This window comes from Xiphophorus maculatus, chromosome 1 (genome assembly GCF_002775205.1).
Source record: "Xiphophorus maculatus strain JP 163 A chromosome 1, X_maculatus-5.0-male, whole genome shotgun sequence".
Taxonomy (NCBI): Eukaryota; Metazoa; Chordata; class Actinopteri; order Cyprinodontiformes; family Poeciliidae; genus Xiphophorus; species Xiphophorus maculatus.
In genome coordinates this window covers 24,840,050-24,858,055 of record NC_036443.1, presented here as the reverse complement: position 1 = coordinate 24,858,055, position 18,006 = coordinate 24,840,050, and the positions used below count along the sequence as shown (strand labels likewise).

The 18,006-nt window shown below is 36.1% G+C and overlaps 2 protein-coding genes across 3 annotated transcripts in view; both read right to left on the bottom strand.

The window, feature by feature from the left end:
• The window catches only part of prickle3 (prickle planar cell polarity protein 3), a 35,144-nt gene extending 34,913 nt beyond the window's left edge, over nt 1–231 (bottom strand). For both annotated transcript variants that reach the window (XM_023341171.1, XM_023341178.1), the window contains exon 1: nt 8–231. In XM_023341171.1, the coding sequence (XP_023196939.1) occupies nt 8–49 (42 nt within the window). In that variant the 5' untranslated portion in view covers nt 50–231. The remainder of the gene's footprint in view (nt 1–7) is intronic.
• Nucleotides 232–2,430: 2,199 nt separating this feature from the next.
• LOC111609589 (proteolipid protein 2-like) lies at nt 2,431–14,688 on the bottom strand. The gene is made up of 5 exons (XM_023338856.1): nt 14,347–14,688; nt 7,245–7,400; nt 7,061–7,159; nt 5,491–5,584; nt 2,431–4,986 (listed from the first exon to the last, which is right to left on the bottom strand). Exons 1-5 carry the CDS (start codon nt 14,443–14,445, stop codon nt 4,973–4,975), a joined length of 462 nt encoding a protein of 153 aa, XP_023194624.1. The 5' UTR covers nt 14,446–14,688; the 3' UTR covers nt 2,431–4,972.
• Nucleotides 14,689–18,006: the final 3,318 nt, after the last annotated feature.

The following is an 18,006-nucleotide window of genomic DNA, read 5'->3' as shown; positions in this document are numbered from 1 at the left end:
AACTTACCGAGCGGTTGGACCGTCGCTTCTTCGAGCCGCGCAGGAACATGATGTCGGTTGGGCGTTAAAAGACACTTTCCAGGTGGAAAAAAACGGACGGAAAAGAAAAATAAACGATAAAGTCTAACAGTGGGGAAAGAGTCGGAGTCTGCCGTGAACTACATGCTGCTTCCCCGTGGAATCCCCCGGACTCTTCATCCCAGTCTTTACTCAACACTTTGGGCTTCGGATCAGATGTGGAAAGTTAGCTTAACTGGAAAAAACACACCGCTTCCGGCAGGACTTCAAAATAAAACGCACATTTACAAACTTGTGCTTTTGAATGGAGACAAAATAAAAGCAAAATCATGTGGCATAGAGGAGCTTATCAACAAAATACGTAATCGAAAATGTATTTATTTAATTAACATGAATCTCGCATATTAAATCGCATACACATATTTAACACAGGGAAGCCTTCCTGTTGTAAAGCAGGTCCATTTCTGGTATATTTGTTCTCCATAGTTTGCCAAGTCTTTTTTTTTTTTACATGAATTTCTGCAACAGAGTAACTTGAGGTAATCAGCCTGCAGTTGTGATTAAGTTTTAATGAAGTCCAGGTTATTTAATAGCAGCTTTAACCTAATTTGCATTGTTAATTCTGAATCCTTTCCTCCACAGATTCTCAACATTTGGGCTAATGTGCTACTCAAACAAACACAGCATAATGTTGTTATTTAACCAGTTGTTTGTATTAAAGACAGTATATTGAGGTGACTAGTCTTGGTGAAAACTGTAGAGTCTTCATGATGCTTGTTAGCAAAGAGAAGCTTGAAATGCTTACATTTTTCTGGACTTCCTGTTGACCCCACTTGACCAAATCTACTTTCCTTTTGTGCCTTTTCTCTTTTCCCATAAACTCTGGAAACATGATTGCCTAATAAGATGTAAAAATTGTATTTAGGCTGAAAAGAGGACATTTATGCCACAGTTCTTTCTTCCTCTGAACTTTCTGTTTACATATTTTTAAAGTCTTTTGTACCTTACACTGCTAGAGGATATAATGCACCATATTCTGGACCATTATGCAGGTCATACTATGGTCAAAAATGCACAACTGCATTGAAAGTGCTCATTTAAATTGGTCTTATGTAAAACTGGACACAAAATGTTGGGTTTTCTATTAGCTTCAATCCATAATCATACAAAATACCAGAAATAACTAAAAATATCCCACTTTGTGTAATAAATATGTATAAATGTGTCACCTTTTTGAGTTGAATTACAAAAATGCATCATGTGTTTATTAGCATTGAAATTGAAATTAATTGAACACACTTTTAAAGAATAGTCACAAAAAATATATACTATCCAATTATATAATCATTACTTTATTTGTTATGTCTAAATAAAAGGCTTACTTTGCACAAAAGCATATGCTGTTTTATGAATTTTTCTATTTGATTTTTGATTTACTGTATGCTTAAAACTGTTTACAAAATTAGGGAATAATAAAAATAATTATAATAAATTCTGTAGATACATCTATTAATTTATAACCTCCATCTTATTCTCTGGTAATAGACGTTTCCACACCAATTCCTCTGATTTCATAGTGACTCCATCACTGTAAATATATCTTTTGAATTAAATTTTGAAAAAAGATAAAATTATTCCACAAAGAAATCTGGGGAAAAAAAGTCAGTTTAGGGAAAGTTAATATCATCATCATGCTTTTAAAAAGCCTGGGAAGCAGTTTGGTGAATGCTGGCATGATCCCAAAAAGGGGATTATCATTCAGGGCTTTAAAAATAACAGGAATGCAATCGAAAGGTTCTAAATAAAGGAAGGGATTTTAATAATAATAAAAAAAACATAAAACAATGTAATCTCAGAATGAAGCATGGGGGCAGCATGGATGCACTCTGTAAAAAAAGAAAATCAGATGAGATTAGAGATCCCTAGTGAACACTGGCCTCCATGAACTGAGATCCTCACTGGGATCCATGTGAGATCATTTGTTTTTATCCATTATACCAACAACCCTCATTGTTGGTATACTGAGTAGATTTTCAGAGATGGGCAGAGTACCCAAAAATGTGACTCAAGTAAGAGTAAAACTACTTCAACATATTTTTACTTAAGCAAAAATAAAAAGTAGCCGTCCATGAAATTACTCAAGTAAAAATGACTACTATTTCTCAAGTAAGAGTAAAATAGTATTTAGTAAATAAAAAAAAATCCACTCAATTACTGAGTAACTGATCAAATTATCAATCATTTAATATTTAAAAATCACATCACTCTGGTGATTTTACGTGTTTAAATGTCACATATTTGATAATCAGTTACAAACTGGCTCCATCTAGCGGCAATAAGAAGAACAACAACTTAAAATCCACATCCAACAATCATGAAAGAAACTCAGGAAAAAAGATAGAAATGCTAATACTCTTTGTTGTAATGACGGTTTATTTCTCAAAGCAAACAATAATCTGAATATAAAGAGACAAACTGCACATTGTTAGAAAAAAAAACATTAGAATGACAAGATTTTCCTCCAACAACAAATTTCTAATCTTCTGTCTCTTTTTAGGAGAACAGGGACACTACAAAAAAATCTCAAGAGAAAGATGGCTTTCAATCTTTAAAAAAATGTGTTACAGATGTATGAAAAAAATCATAACCTGAGCAAGAATGAAGATGAGTGAAAATGAGGGAGGACGACATAATCTGTGTGGTATCGATCAACTGAAGAGGAGTCAATATCAAATATACAAAAATCAGAAATATGTTCTCAAAACCAAACCAAAAGAACAGTATTGATAAATAACCACAGAACCCATCAATTGTTTAGGACTCAGAAATCCAAAAAGGGAAAAGGATGGAAGTACAACTACATGAAATGAAACTGAAAATTGATTAGCTTTTTTCAAAGGTTTAGTTAAAAGGTTATGAGCCGTTAATGTCCTCCCTGAAGTAGATAACTTCCAGACTTTGATAAAATAGAGATTGGAAGATGAATATTTGTAGGAATAATGTTTTAAATTATGTTCTGAGTAATGTAGCATCAGATATGGAGGTTGCTGTAAAAACTGGGATTCAAACTTTGGTTTTATTGCTTCTGTTTGCTTCATACAAATAAAAATGGGAAATTTCCAGCGTTCCAGTCCTGTAAGGTTAAGCTGTATGTATTGAGGCAACAGCGCTATCTGGAGTGACAATATCGCAAGTTTTAATCAGTTGCATTCTTCCCTTTGCATCCGTTTGGCCTTTTTATGGTTAATTGTCTGGGAATTAATGTTTTTTTGGTGTCTGATTGTGTTTTTCTGAGACATGAAGTCCTAAAATGCAAGCTGTCCTTTGCTAGTGCTAATCCCAAATAATAATACATTTATCTACAAATCATATGTTGCTGATAGCCAATTAAGCCTGTGAAAAGTAAGCAATAAATCAATTAATCACATGAGTTTGATAATTCCCATTTGCATGATTGATTGTTTTTTGTGTCTCTCTCTTTCTACTAAAGGTGGATGAAAAAAGTCTCCAGTATGGTTAACTGGTCTAAATAGCCCCTTATTTCAAGGATAATTTCCTTTACACAAACTTCAGTACCAAAAAGGGTCGTGGCAGTACCAAAATGTGGCAAAAAGGTTGAAACAAAATACTTTAGAAAAGCAAAAGAGATTATAAGCTAAACAGTATCAGTGCCAAACCAAAACGCTACCAACTGAATCCAGCACCACTGTTGTACTGTTAGCCGCTAATAGCTATGCGCTTTCTCACTCTCCTAATGTCCGAATAAATGACATTAAAAAGGGCCATTTTCTTTTAAATAGGTTTTTGCATCTCTGATTTATTAAAACACAGTGACATTAAAAGTATCTATTTGTTTATTTCAGAGAGTTTAAGAGTTAGCTAGTAGCGCTAGTAGCGCTTAGCATGGTCCGTTTACGTGAACAGACTTTCTCCAACGGCCACATTAGCTTGAAGAAAATCCATAAAATATGAGCATCTTCACAGCAAAACCAAAATCTTACCAGGAGTTTTTGGTCTAGTTTCTAATTAACTTTATAGAAATAAATACGAACTTGTTTTAAGTCAATAGCTTAATATTTGTGAAGAAGAACTAGTTCTTTTTCAGATTATTTCACTTATAACAAGACATTTTTCCGATGTTGTAAGTTAAATGATCTGCCAAAGGAAGTAGCGCTTTTTCATCAGTATTAATTAGTTACTAAACAAGCTCCGATTTCTTGCTGAAAATCTATTATAAGTCAGTTTTGTATTATTTCAAGTGTTGTAGGATGTTTTCCTAGAAACTAGACCAAAATATTTGTTAAAATTTTCTGCTTTTTGCTGTTTATCCGTTGAGCCTTTTGCTTAGTTCAAAATTTTATCTAAGTGAAAATGCCAGGAGAGTCAATTGAAGTTGGTGACATATTTATTACTCATGACCTCTTAACAAAACCCTCATAAAAAACAGAGACCGTGTATTATAATATTTTACTGACTTTTACAAAAACAAATATTGACATCAATGACAAGACAAATATTAACTGTTTTTAAATAACTCCTAATGCATCAGTTACTTCTGAAGTCCAAATAACACAATTAATATTTCCTACAGCAGTTCGTTAACAGTAAAGAAAAGTATTAGAAAAGCTATTTGAAGAGACCAAACAGTCTTTTGTTACCTTATTAATGTCAGGTTTCCCTGTTTAGTCGATGGTCTGTCTTGGTCGGAACAAAAACTTGGGGGTTTTTCCCACCGCAGCACACATGCAGACACAGATGTACAGTACAGTGCCTCTCACTTTGGTTCTGCGGTATTCCTATCAGGCATCTGCTAAAATACTTCTCATTTGTTCACACCATACAGTTGCAATGATTAAAACTGTGACCTGGTCATTTTACTGTCCATCTCCCTTCACTGAGCCGCTCTTCTCTGTTTTTGTATTTCTGCAGCGTCGATGACAGATGCATGGACAGGTTAAGCTGTGCCACCTGGAAATCAATTTAGAAAAGTACATCAAGAAAGTAAGTCTGTTTTATATACCAACAGGAAAAATATATATATTGCATGAGGTTCACTGCAAAAACACAAAATATTACCAAATATGTTTGGTCTAGTTTGTAGTCCAAATATAGTGTTACACTTGAAATAAGACAAAACTAACTTCCAAGTAACTTTTCAGCAAGATATAGAAGCTTGTTTTAAGTAAAAAATGCCTTAAAAGTTGGAGGAAAAAAAATTACTGGTTACATTGGTACAAGTTTTTTTTCACTCATTGGAAAAATTTCTTATATAAAAGATAAAATCTGCCAATGGAACTGGAACTTTTTATCAATATTAAAGGATTATTGACTTAAAACAAGCTCCTATATCGTATAACTTTAAGTTTAAGTGATTTCAAGACAAAAATACTTGGTAAAAGTTTGTGTTTTTGCTGTGTTTGTGTCACAGGGGAGATTTTGGATGCATTGGTGAATAAACACTTATGTTCCTACCAGAACCTTCAGTTTGCGACCTGGCGCTCTTGATTTGCAGGTAGATGGTGTACGTATCATATGCAAACAGGAGACCAGCGAGCAAGCCGAACACCTGGGAAATACAGCAAAACAAGAACTTTATTAATATTAAAACAAAAGCTGTTGTTAGGGTCTTGGGTTGTTTTGGATTCTTGTTGATTTACTTGTTATCTGTATTTGCTTTTATTATTCTTTTAATTAGATCAGCCCTGTTTCCTTTGAACTTTAGTTCAGTCCGTTCAGTTATTTTAGTTTGATTATGTGTCGATTAAAATTAATGGCAAACTGTTTGAGTTTTTATTTTAAATTATTTACATCCCTTTCTCCTGCTACTTCTCTGTTCATGTCAGACTGCAAAATAAACACCATCAGACATTTTCAGACAAAAAACGAACTTCCCTTTTGGTTCATAGAAGGAGCCACCACGTGTTCAAATGGCCTAACACGAGCAAAACAGCTCAATTATTTCAGGTTTCATTTTAGGATCAATCATTCAGTCCCATACAGACTTATTTCCTGTGACAAAATGGCTTAATTAACATAAACATTGTTTTTTGGTGTTTCTTACCATATTTTCATAAGAAAGATTAAAGCAATGATGATTCTGTTTTCCATTTCATGCCCGAAAGAAAAGATGCTTTCCACAATTGCATTAATTTATTTTTATTGTCACGTTGTACACATGCTAAGCTTGAGCTAAAAACATCTGAGACATTTTATTCCTTGTTGCTCCTGTAAAATCTTGTCCTTTGCCCTTTAGGTTTAAAGTATCTTTTGTGAATATTATTGTTGCCTGAGATACGCAGTGAGTAAGAACAAGTCGATACAAGATTTTGAATTCTGACCTTTTTCTACTTCTGTGCTTTTCCACACCATCCATTTATTAGCCTTTCGAACTGATATGAAATTAATTTATTTTTCCCCCAGCCAAGCAGTTTACATCAGCTGTTGGCAAATTACAATTCTCCATTTTCTGCCTGGCGACGCAAAATGGCGACAACAAAAGTTGGGAGAAAACAACAGTTATTCTGCAATAATTGGTTATATTTTTTAAAAATGGTGTCTTCTGTTGAGCATTCATTACATGATCACAACACAATACTTTGACCTATTTTAATTCTACACCTAAAAATTGACCAAGATATATATATGTAAAAAATAAAACTAATAGAAACTAGCAAACAGACGCCAAAAACTAAATAAAACTAACAAAACGCTACAACAAAACTATAATTAAAAAAACCCAAAACTATTATGACCCTGGTGATAACATTCAGTTTACCACACTCTGATAAAACCTTTCAAAGTGAAGCTGTTTGAAAATAACTACAGTTGTCTTTGAAGTTGAACAGGAAGGAAATGTGGGATGTTATCAGATTCTCAGAATTAGTGAATTGTGACAAAGAGCTGCTGTGTATCAGGGTAAACAGAACATATTTTCTTCTGCATGTCTCCCTAGAAACATGTCGCATGGTAAAAGGCTGTCAGAAACAAACAGTGAAACCCAGAATCAGGAGTTTCAGAGCAGACGTGAGACGAGCGAACTGACCCCGCCTGCGATGAGCGCTCCGTCCCCGGCTCCGCTGATGACGCAGACGAGCGACGTGATGAGGTAAACTAGAGTGCCAGTAAAGGCACGGATTAAGTCCTGCAGGAAAAAAAAGAAAAAAATCAGAACATAATGCACTGAGGGCCACGTCGCTTTAAAATGCGTTTGCTCATGAAGAACTTACACTCCAGACCCAGCTGATGGCTGTAAACTGCTTTTCCAGGTCCATCATGAAGACACAGAAGAACACGATAGCAAAGCACATCTCGCAGACGGCAGCAGCAGTGTAGCCACCATTCCGGGACGAAGCATAGCAGATAAGGATTATGAGACTGAGAACCTGTGAAAACAGGCAAAAAAACAAAAAGAAAGCTCCTCAGTGAGACAGTCATTTAAAATTTAACCTTCTTCAAGCGTCTGATTTACAGTAATGGGTCGTTCCCTCAGCAATTTTCCGTTATGTAGAAAAAGTATGCGCTCTTCTCAGATCAGCAAAATGCTGCCAGTGCACACAAATCATAAAGTCAAACAGCCTGCAGCTCATTATAGGCCTGTTTTCTATAATGTGGCTCTCAATGTGAGGGCAAACGCGATCTCACATCCAAACAAATTCCACCAAGAATCTGCTGCATAAAAACTAAAAGGCGACCTGTAATCGCTGCGACATGAAACATTTTGTGCAAATACATGTATCAACCTTTAAATAGAAAGAAACATCTGGGTATATCTGACTGCACTGAAAATCCCCCACAATATCTTATCAGGTATTTTTGCTCTAGTTGCTACTGTGAAATGTTAGTACACTTCAAATAAAAAAGCTAATTTACAAGTAACTTTTCAACAAGATATGATCTTATTTTAAATCAGTAATTCCTTAATTTCCTTAATGTTGATGAAAAAGTACTCGTCCCACTGGGAGATTAAATTTCACTAGGAGATAATCTGCCAGTTGATTATATAAATTATTATATTTAGCTAAATATTATTGCCGAGGGGCACAAGCAGGCCTTCTGACATACAGATAAAAAAATAGAAAAACATTTTTTGAAAAAAAAAAACAACCTCAAAAAGGGCATTAGGGGCATCAAGGATAAAAGGGGCAGGAGCTCAAGCCCCTGGTGCGAGAGAAAGATCCATGAACAAAATGGCTGCTGTCGGGATGGATTCATATGAGACGGAGAAGGAAAATGTGGACAAGCTGCCTCCGATCTCATTTTGTGATATAGTTCACTACTTGGTGAACAAGAAGAGTGTTTACATCATGGAGGAGCTTCGCCTGAAATCTATATTCAATCAATGTTTAAACGGATTTGTAAAGGACGTACGAGCTCTTTAATAACAAGGTTCCGGTTCTGGCAGAGTAAGTACACATAGGCTACATGTCCGTCTCAGCTAGCATATAAGCATTAGCTAAGCTAATTTTGCTAGTTCGGCAGTAAGTGCTACAGTAAATATCCCTGTAGAAGTTATATTTATTTTGGTATTACACAGAGGTGGGTAGAGTACTCAAAAATTGTAATCGAGTAATAGTTGTAATCCTTACATAGTTCATAAGTTAGGAACGAAGCGAGAGCTGTAGCTTGGGGGCTGTTTGTTGTTGTCATAGCAACTGGCTGCTAAGATGGCTGTCAGTTACAAAGTTCACGGAGGTGTGACGGTGCATGAGAACTAAGTATTGCCAAAAAACGGGTGGATGTTTTTTTAAATGCTTGGATTGTTTTTAGAAGCAGCCCCAAAGGGAAGTATAAAAACATGAAAAATGTAAACTCATGTTGTTGAAGGATCAGTAAGTAAAGTTTAATGCCATTGAGAGGTAAAATTGCAGACTACAACAATAAAATGTCTTCAGCCCTCCAGCTATGACTAAAAGCTTGTCTTACAAATCGCACGGTTTTATTGTAAGGCACAGACAAGTTGGCCGACAGTGTCAAATCCCTGCAGTCTACATGATACAGGACTGACCGAAGTGAGCAGACACCAGGCTCACATCTGTCACTACTGCCTCACATATCGCCCACAGGCAGCCAGCCGGCAACTCAGAGGCATCAGAAGTTCATGTGTTTCAGTGACTGGCACAGGCTGCCTCTGTAGGGCAGCGAAGAGGCCGAGGCCAAACCGTAACGCACAAAAGGAGCTCTATTCAGGACAGAGCTGGCTGAAGAGGCCGTCATACAGAAAAACACCCACCATACCACACAGAGGACTCCCTGAGAACAAAACCAGCCTCTGAGTTGTTGACACCTTCATGTTGAGCTGCACAGGCTGGGATCTGTCCGCAGCGTTTCAGGATCTCAGCCGGAGTACACTGGCATCAGTGTAATAATGAGCTGCTCGATTTAAACTGACTACAGGGAAATTATTGCAAACTTTTGGCTAATTATAGTGAGCCGCAACACGAGCCCCAAGAGCTCAGCCCATGCATGGTGCAGATACTAACCAAACAGCAACAGTTGCTATGGGAGCTGCCTTTAGTTTGAAACACTTTTTTTCCCCCTCCCCGAGCACAAAGGAAAGTGGAAATAGTGACAGTAAAATCATGAGGGAAGTTTTATTTCATCACTCTTTGAGCAAATTCTGACTTATTACACAACGTCTTATTTTCTAAATTCATAGAAATAAAACTAAACAGGCACCTTAAATTGCATGTATTGTCATATTTTAGAGGCAGAAAGCTTAAAATCTTGAAAGTATAAAAGATAAATGAATGTGAATTTGTTCTTGCTATTGATTTTCAAAGGGGTAAGTCATTGTTGAGCCACAAATGTCTCAAAGACTTTTACTCTCTACTTTGTTTTCTTAATAATCAAGTTTATAATGGTAATGTGATGAATTGATGCTGTAGCAGCAAGTATTTTAAACTGCAGCTGCTATGACATTTATCAAGAAAAAGATTTTGTGGATTTATAGACAGTTAGATGGAGCAGTAATTAATTTTTTAAAATATATTTGAGCTGAATAATTGAGTGTGGCTGAAACAATTAATCAGATTAATCGTGGTCAATCAATTATTCAACTAATCATTAACTAATTTAGTAATTGATTAATTGTTAACAGGAGTACACAGACTCAAAATTAGGACATTTGCAGAAAGGACAACATAGTCAGAGCAGTAATTAAACTGCCCAGATCGCCATGCAAATCCTCCTTTTAAAACCCCAAATTTGAACTGGACACTTTTCTGTTATCACTTTTCTCTTGGATTTACATTGTTTTAGCTACTGATGCCAAAGTTTGGCGTTTCAAAACACAATATCTGTGTTTTTTTCAGGCTTCATTTTAGCTTGTGGAAATAAATACAACTGTTGTTAGCTACAAGTCTAAACAGACCTGGAAAAGACGGGCTTTAGAAATGAATATACCCTTTAATAGTGATGTTATTAACGTTAAGGTTCAGATCTTCCAGTCCAGTTTATCTCTGCAGATTCAAACATCATGAAGAAACATGTGACTCCCTTGCAGTGGGTGTGTGACTTGCACACTCACTGCAAGTCACACACATTAACTTGCACATTAACCAGCAAATGTAAACATGTTCCTACACAATCACCATGACTATGACAGGCGGAGAAGTCATTCCATATGAAATAAACGATGATTAGAGCTTCACATTTCCCAGTTTCACATTAGTATTCCCAGCAATTGATGCTATGAGGCCCATTTCCGTCCAAACTGAAACTCCCATAGTTAGCAGTAAAATATTCTCCTTCCTGTTTTTCTCCTGGGGGATTGAGGGAGCAGTAAATGTTTTCTAAACTATTTCAGAAATCCTGCCTGATGGAGGATTTCTCTGCCTGAAGTCAATCCTTGAATGGAGCGGCAGCCGCGATCCGGGTTAAAAGCTTCGTGGATTCCTTGTTCCCGGGCCTAATCTTAACACCAGTCTGGAATTTCCATTACTATCTCATGAAAAAACAACAACAAAAAAAAAAAAAAAAACGGAGGGAAACTTTTACAGTGGGTGGAGCTCAGAGAGGCCGTCTTTAAAATTAGCTTGTTCCATTTGGGACAGCAGATCCTTTTTCCAGTGAGACACAGACTGAAGGTTTTTCTTGCTTTCAAAAAACACAGTTTTACATTTACTTGGCTTTAGGTGCTAGCTAACAGTAGAAGTTATTTTCTACTGTAAATAACTTCAGTTCACTAAATTATTTTCTAGTAAACCAATATTACAATGGCCTAAGGCATATGCAGAGTTTACAGCTGCTGAATATTCTCCTAATTCACACAGGACAGTTTGTCCATCACACATGCTAATTTAATCTAAACTTAATTTGAGGCCATTTTAATTTCAAATTGTGTCTCAAATGGAAAAAACAATAGAAGGAAATCTTAACATTTTGTAAATAAATGAGCGGATATTAGTCTTTATCAATGATTGTTTGTGAACACAACATTAAAGGTGACCTATAATGCTTCCTTGAACTGGTTAGGATAGGCCTAAGGACAATACAAAGCACAAAATTATTCTGAGAAAATGAGATTTTAGTCAACAAGAATATAGTAAGTTGTTTCTGGATGGTAAGTTAACAAAACACTTTTCTTTTCCAGCAGCTATTGTACACCTAGCACGATACGATGTATCGTGCTAGGTGAGGGGCAGCATCTGCTGATTTGTGACGTTACATTCAGAAGATTTTTGGAATGGCTCATTTTCCAGACATTAATGGAGATGGTGCCTTGTCATGCATGAAGATGATTTTGCTACTGAAGGTTCGGCTCTTCTTTATGAACCATGAAAGAAAGTGATCAGTCAAAGTCCATTTACTTTGCTGAGGTCATTTTCACACCTTCAGGGACTCCAAGGGTTCGACCAATGATTCTCTCCCCATAACTTCAGGTGCATGACTCCACCACTGCCTTGCTGACGTCACAGCCGTGTTGGGACGTGGTGGCCATCCACCACCAATCCACTACTGCGTCCATCTGGACCATCCAGGGTTGCACAGCAGTCATCAGTGAACAAGTCTGTTTGAAAATTAATCTTCCTGTACAGCTGGGCCCACTGCGACCGTTTCTGCTTGTGAGCTCTGGTTAGGGGTGGCTGAATAGCAGGTTCTTGCACCGCAAGCCTCTGGAGGCTAAAGAAAATGGAGCTTGGAAAGTGGAAATACCCTTTAATAACTTTGGCTGATACGCTATTGACTGGCTTTAATAAAGCAGCTAATCAAGGAGTGACAGCTTCTTCTTCAGATGGTTGTCACTGGGTGAATTAATGCATATTACAGTATATTTGGTGTTGGAACTATTAAAACAGGATGTTTTTATAAGCACTTTACAAGGAGGGAGTCTCAAGTATTCATGGTTTTTAATTATCCAGGGGAGGCTGTGATTCCTAACTCCCAATACAACAGCATAGAAAGAGTGAGACTCTGAAGACGTTTGCAGTTATGACAGAGAAATATACTGTAAAAATAGAAACGTAAATCGCAGATAAGACTCCACCGAACCAGCAAGTGTGTTTAAATATATAAAGAAGTTACGGTAATCTCAACAACAGTAAATACAGAACCTACGCAAATAATGGAGGCCAAAGAGACTCACACTACTATGAAATGCAAACAAACGCATTCATGCAACAACAAAAAAAGAACAGAAATAAAACAATGTTCCCTAACAGGAAGTGGCTGCATTTAGCCATGACTACAGATTTCTTTTCAGGTGTTGCTTGAGTTGTTCCATTCTCACTGTTGTGGTTACGAATCTGCAAGTTCGTAACCACAAACTGATGTGCAAAGACATAATTTGATTAAAGGTTTGTGATGTGCATTGCTTATTTGTACTGTAGCTAACACATGGAATGGCATCAAGTATATTAAGGTTTTATAAAGTTACAACAGTCATTTTTATCTTGTTTATCCCAGTTTAGCATTAGTTTAATGAGTTGCTTCTACGCACTGCCAGTCAGCTGGATCAAAGGAGGAAGATAAACTTTTTCCTTGCCCAAATTTGGTCACACTTTCACCTTATTTCTGTATAAACATGCCACTCTTATTACTGTGAAGCTGTTTTAAAACTACAGCTGGCTAGAAACAAGACGCCCAACAAATAACAAGCTAATCTGTTTCTCCACGAAGAGCTGACAGAAAAAAATTATATTCTGTACAAGAAGTGCAATAAAACTACGGCTGAACTTGTTTGCTTGAATGTAGTAATAGAGAACTGCTGCTGTTGGAACAATTATAATTTTGTTTTAATCAATAAAAACAATTACATCGTCGTTTTATCCCATATTGAAACCAGTACAATCACATCCCACAGCATGACTGTGCCACCACCAGGACGACTGTGTGCTCAGAGTTGACTTTCTCTTACACATAAACTGCAAAAACAGAATTTAACAAAGTATTTTATCTAGTTTTAAGTGCAAATATCTTAGTAAACTTGAAATAAGACCAAACTAGTAACTTCTCATACAGATTTAGGAGCTTTTTTAAAGTAAATAATTCTTTAATCATGGCTTGTTAATGAAAAACTAAGTTCCTTTAAATCAAGGATAAAACACTTCCAGTTTAGAGTTGCTTTGAATAATAATAAATGTAAAATTGACCAACATATTTGATGTGTATTGATGATTTTTGACAAAAAGTGATGTTTGTTACTGATTTCTCAATTGGTGACTGTATGTGATGTTTAGCTGAAATGTGCTATATAAATAAACTTTATTAATTTATTAATATTGATTAAAGTACTAGTTCCAGATGACCATGGAAAATGTCTTGTTACATGTGAAATAATCTGACAGTTGAACCAATACAATATGAACGAGTTATTGACTCAAATCGACCTCCTATATCTTACCAGTCTGCTAAGACACATTTACAGTAGAAACTAAACCAAAACTACTTTGTAACAAATTGTGTTTTTGCAGTGTACCGTTCCAACATTATGCTATTATTTGACCCTTTGAAGAATCTGGATTAATGTAATGAGCTACAACAATATTTAATTTCCCTTTGGGATTAATAAAGTACTTTTGAATTGAATTTTCCTTGAGGCCTCAGTATTTAGCTCTTTAGTGTGAAATGTGCCTGTAACAGGTGGAAACCCGTCATTCCTGTCCCTCAGCCTTCAACTCCCCCACAAACCACATGCATTCCTAAACCCTAACTTCCGTCATTCACATCAATATGATCTGCTTCTCCTTCAGCCTGAAAATCAGTACCAACATTAACTCATAATAACCCATTAAATATTAATTGGTTGCATCAGCCACACGTGATTTGTAAAAACGCACCACAGCCAGCTTTATGAGCTTAAGAGTCACTTTGTTTCCACTGTAAACTCACTATTTCTGCAGCGAGGATGGTGCCTTTCGGGGTCCGCACGTAACTTTGCAGCTTCTGCACGACGCTCGCAGAGGAGCTCTCGGTTATATCAGCAGCCATCCTGGGAGAAATGGTAACGTAGAGGCCTTGAAGTAGCTTCCCTTTAGTAAAAGAGCGAGTTTGGATGAGCAAAAGTTTTCCTTAGGTGAGATATTTCAGGAAAGAAGCAGTTCCCCCAGTGTGGTTGAGTGCAGCTTTAGTTTAAGCAGGTGGAGAGAAGAAAGCAGTCTGGTGAAAAAGTCTCTGAGAAATAAACTGAGTGTTAGAGCAGGGCGGGGCCAAGCGGACTGTATGCAGGGGCGTTGGTGTTTCCCCTGAGTATGGAGCTCCGCTCATGGCAACATGCTACCACATTGTGTTGGAGCCAGATTATGCAGCCTGGTGACATGGGAGAAAGAAAAATTAAAAACTGTGGCCACAAGTTGTTTTTTTTCTTCTTCTATGTCACTAGATGTGATTAGTACTGAAGAGGATATTTAAAAATAATAATTCTGACCTGTTTTTCCTCACAGTTTTTACTTTTTTCCCCTCAAAATTTTTACTTTGATCTTAGAATTATGATTTTTTTTCTGAATTGTAACTTTTTCTGCAAAATTATTTACTTTAATCTCAGAAGTCGGTTTTTCTCAACATTTTTACTTTTTTAAAATCAGAATTCTGACTTTAATCTCAGAATTCCTTTTTCTCAAAGTTCTACTTTTTCTTAGAATTCTGACATTTTTATTAGAATTTTGACTTTTTTCTCAGAATTCTGACTTTTTCTCAGAATTTTGAATTTTTTCTCAGAATTTTGACTTTTTTATCAGAACTTTTGACTTTTTTCAGAATTCTGGCTTTAATTTCAGAATTCCTTTCTTCTCAAAATTCTTTTTTTTTCCCCTTCTGAATTCTGACTTTATTCTTCTGAGACCAAAAGTTTCAGGTAAGAATTCTGAGTTTAAAATCAAAATTCCCAGGGAAAGGAAAAAAGTCAGCGATGATGTCTTGACAAAAGTCAACACATCAACACACAATTCATAAAAAATGTTTGCGATGCTGTGAGCTCTAGCAGAGCTCTGCACATCATCAGAAAAAAAAAAAAAACCCCATCATCCTCCAACCTTCCTGTCGTCTTCTTTGACGTTTCCACCAGTAGATTTATTTTTGTAAATTTTATTTGCACAATTCTATGGTTAATGGAAATACAGCTGCAGTCAGACTCAGGGCTGAAATGGATCCAGTTCTAAGCCAAATATACCAAAGGTATTCAACATGAATGGGGATTACGCTACAGTGTACAGATAGTTTGAAAAGTCAAAAAGAAGATTTGCAAAGCCCTTTCGGCATTGAGACAACAAAATATAACCAATGATACAAGTAAAAAAGATTCTGGGGCCTAACAATGTTTTAGTAAATACTAAAAAAACTGTAGAAGTACAATTGACAACACAGTGCCTATTGTTTTGAACAAATACAGACAAAAAGTGTCTGTCAGGAACTTCCCCTTTTAAAACAGCATAAGCCAGAATAAAACCAGAAACAGAAAGTGTGTTTCGTTTCAGTGCAATTCAAATCAGCGTTTAGGTGCAGAAATGCTTCGCTGGTTCAGTATGTTTATTTTCAATAAGAGGAAATTTCTCTGCTGGAGGCAAACTAGACTGAGCTGATTTTTAATTCATTCATTTTTATCTGTTTGTGCGTATAGTTCATAGGTAAAAGCATGAAATCCACAGCATTTAAACTGGTTAAAACTGTGTGAATTTATCTAGATTGATGACAGCTGTGTTGAAAAAAAACCCAAAAACCATAATCTAACTAAAAAAAACTTTTGTAGAAAGAAGTCTTTCTAAGTTAATCTGGTGCATTTTTGGTTAAAATATGTTTGTCCTTCATCCAGTAAAGTTAGGTAGAGATTGTACTTGAGTAAAAGTAGCGATACTTCATACTCAAATAAAGGGAAAAAAAGGAAGCAAAATAACTCATAAAAGTACAATTTCTCCTAAAAGTTACTCGATAAATGTAACAGAGTAAATTTAATTAACCTCTATTTACATCTGCATCTGTGTTTTATCCAGTAATCACCTCTAAATTTTGTAATCAATCTGAAAAGCTTAATGCACACATCTTTTTATAATTGTTTTAGCTAAATTTGTATAAGAAAAGTTGTTCTTCCCAGTAAAAAAAAATAAAAATCACCTACATAATAGATGTAAACATCAAAATTTGTAATGTAGGTTGTGTGTGTGTTTGTATCGGTCACAGATTAATGTGCACTACATAGTAAATATATGCTTGATACATGAATTTTAAAAAGATTTAAAAGAAAAAAGAACATGTCCAGTTTGGATTTGATCAGCTTTACAAATGTGCTCAAAACTTTGTCAATATTCCACTAAAGTCAAAATTATAAGTTCACAACTGTGGAGTTTCCATTAAATAAGAAACGTAATTAAAATCACATGTGAATAAGTTTGTTCACTCGAAAAGTCCTTAAAAAACATGCCGTTCACAATTCTCCAACATCCGGTTGTTAGTCACGTGACTCGCGTGATGCAGAAGAACTTTTTCTATTGCAGTTTTGTGAAATAAACCAGTTTCGATACGGCCAAAAAAGCCCATTATCCTTTCGCCAAAACGTTTCATCGACTAAAGAGAGTTTTTATTTAAAATTGGTGTTTTCCATTAAGCAAATTTATTTTTGAAATGTTAAATTGCGCAGTTATATGGTGATTAAAAACGCAGCTTCTGCGCTACTAGGGGCGGACCTATACAGGAAGTGAAAGGGGGCAACTACCATTTATTCACATTAAACATTTTTTTATTTTACATCAAATAAGTGGAAATAAAAATGTCTCAACAGTCATCCAGAGACAATAAACACAATTAATTCTTCAACAGAATAATTTCAAGTTTATTTCATTTAGTTTCACATGAATCCCATATAATAAGAATACGGCAAAACTTTGGAGAGTCTTGAATATTTTTTTCTGACTTATCATCATCATAAATACTAATATGAATACATCATACACAATAAAACACAGCACTATTCGAGGGCTTAGAGAGTATCACAAGACATCATTCACCACTAACGACAGACTATATTTCATTTCAGCATATTTATAAGAGCTACAGTGGAAGAGAAAGAAAGACAGAAAGGAAGAGAAAGCAAGTAGCTTCTAGATTGCCTGGATCTAAGAACCCTGATTTAAAAATAAAAAGAAGGAGAGAGAGAGAACAAGATTTTACGATGACTAAAGATGCACTGGAGTTGAACTACGGCTGTTTCTGTTGAGAGCTGTGGAAACTAAATACCAATAAAACACATCTGCTATGGTTTGGCAAACATGCTGCTTGGAGAGCCGTACGGAGGATGGGCAGCCGTACAGGTGTGTTTGCATCTGGATACAAGCAATTATTGCAGCACTTTGTGCTTTCAGTAGATTATGGCAGAGCTGCTGTAATAATCAGTGTTGTGTACCAAACATCGGGTTCGCTGTGTCGTCTGGCTTTGTTTGTCTGCCTCTAACGTAGGATTATTGATGGAATGTCGGAGTAGGATGCATGCACTAAACCGGATTTCCAATCGGAAGAGGAGGAGAGTCGAGGGCGGGGCGAAGACGGCGCGTTGTGTGGCACGAC

Coding starts and splice junctions, on each gene's coding strand:
- LOC111609589 (XM_023338856.1), bottom strand. CDS start 14,445: ATGGCTGCTGATATAACCGAGAGCTCCTCTGCGAGCGTCGTGCAGAAG. Junction 7,401..14,346: donor CCATCCTCGCTGCAGAAATA/GTGAGTTTACAG, acceptor CTGTTTTCACAG/GTTCTCAGTCTCATAATCCT. Junction 5,585..7,060: donor GAGCGCTCATCGCAGGCGGG/GTCAGTTCGCTC, acceptor TGTATTTCCCAG/GTGTTCGGCTTGCTCGCTGG.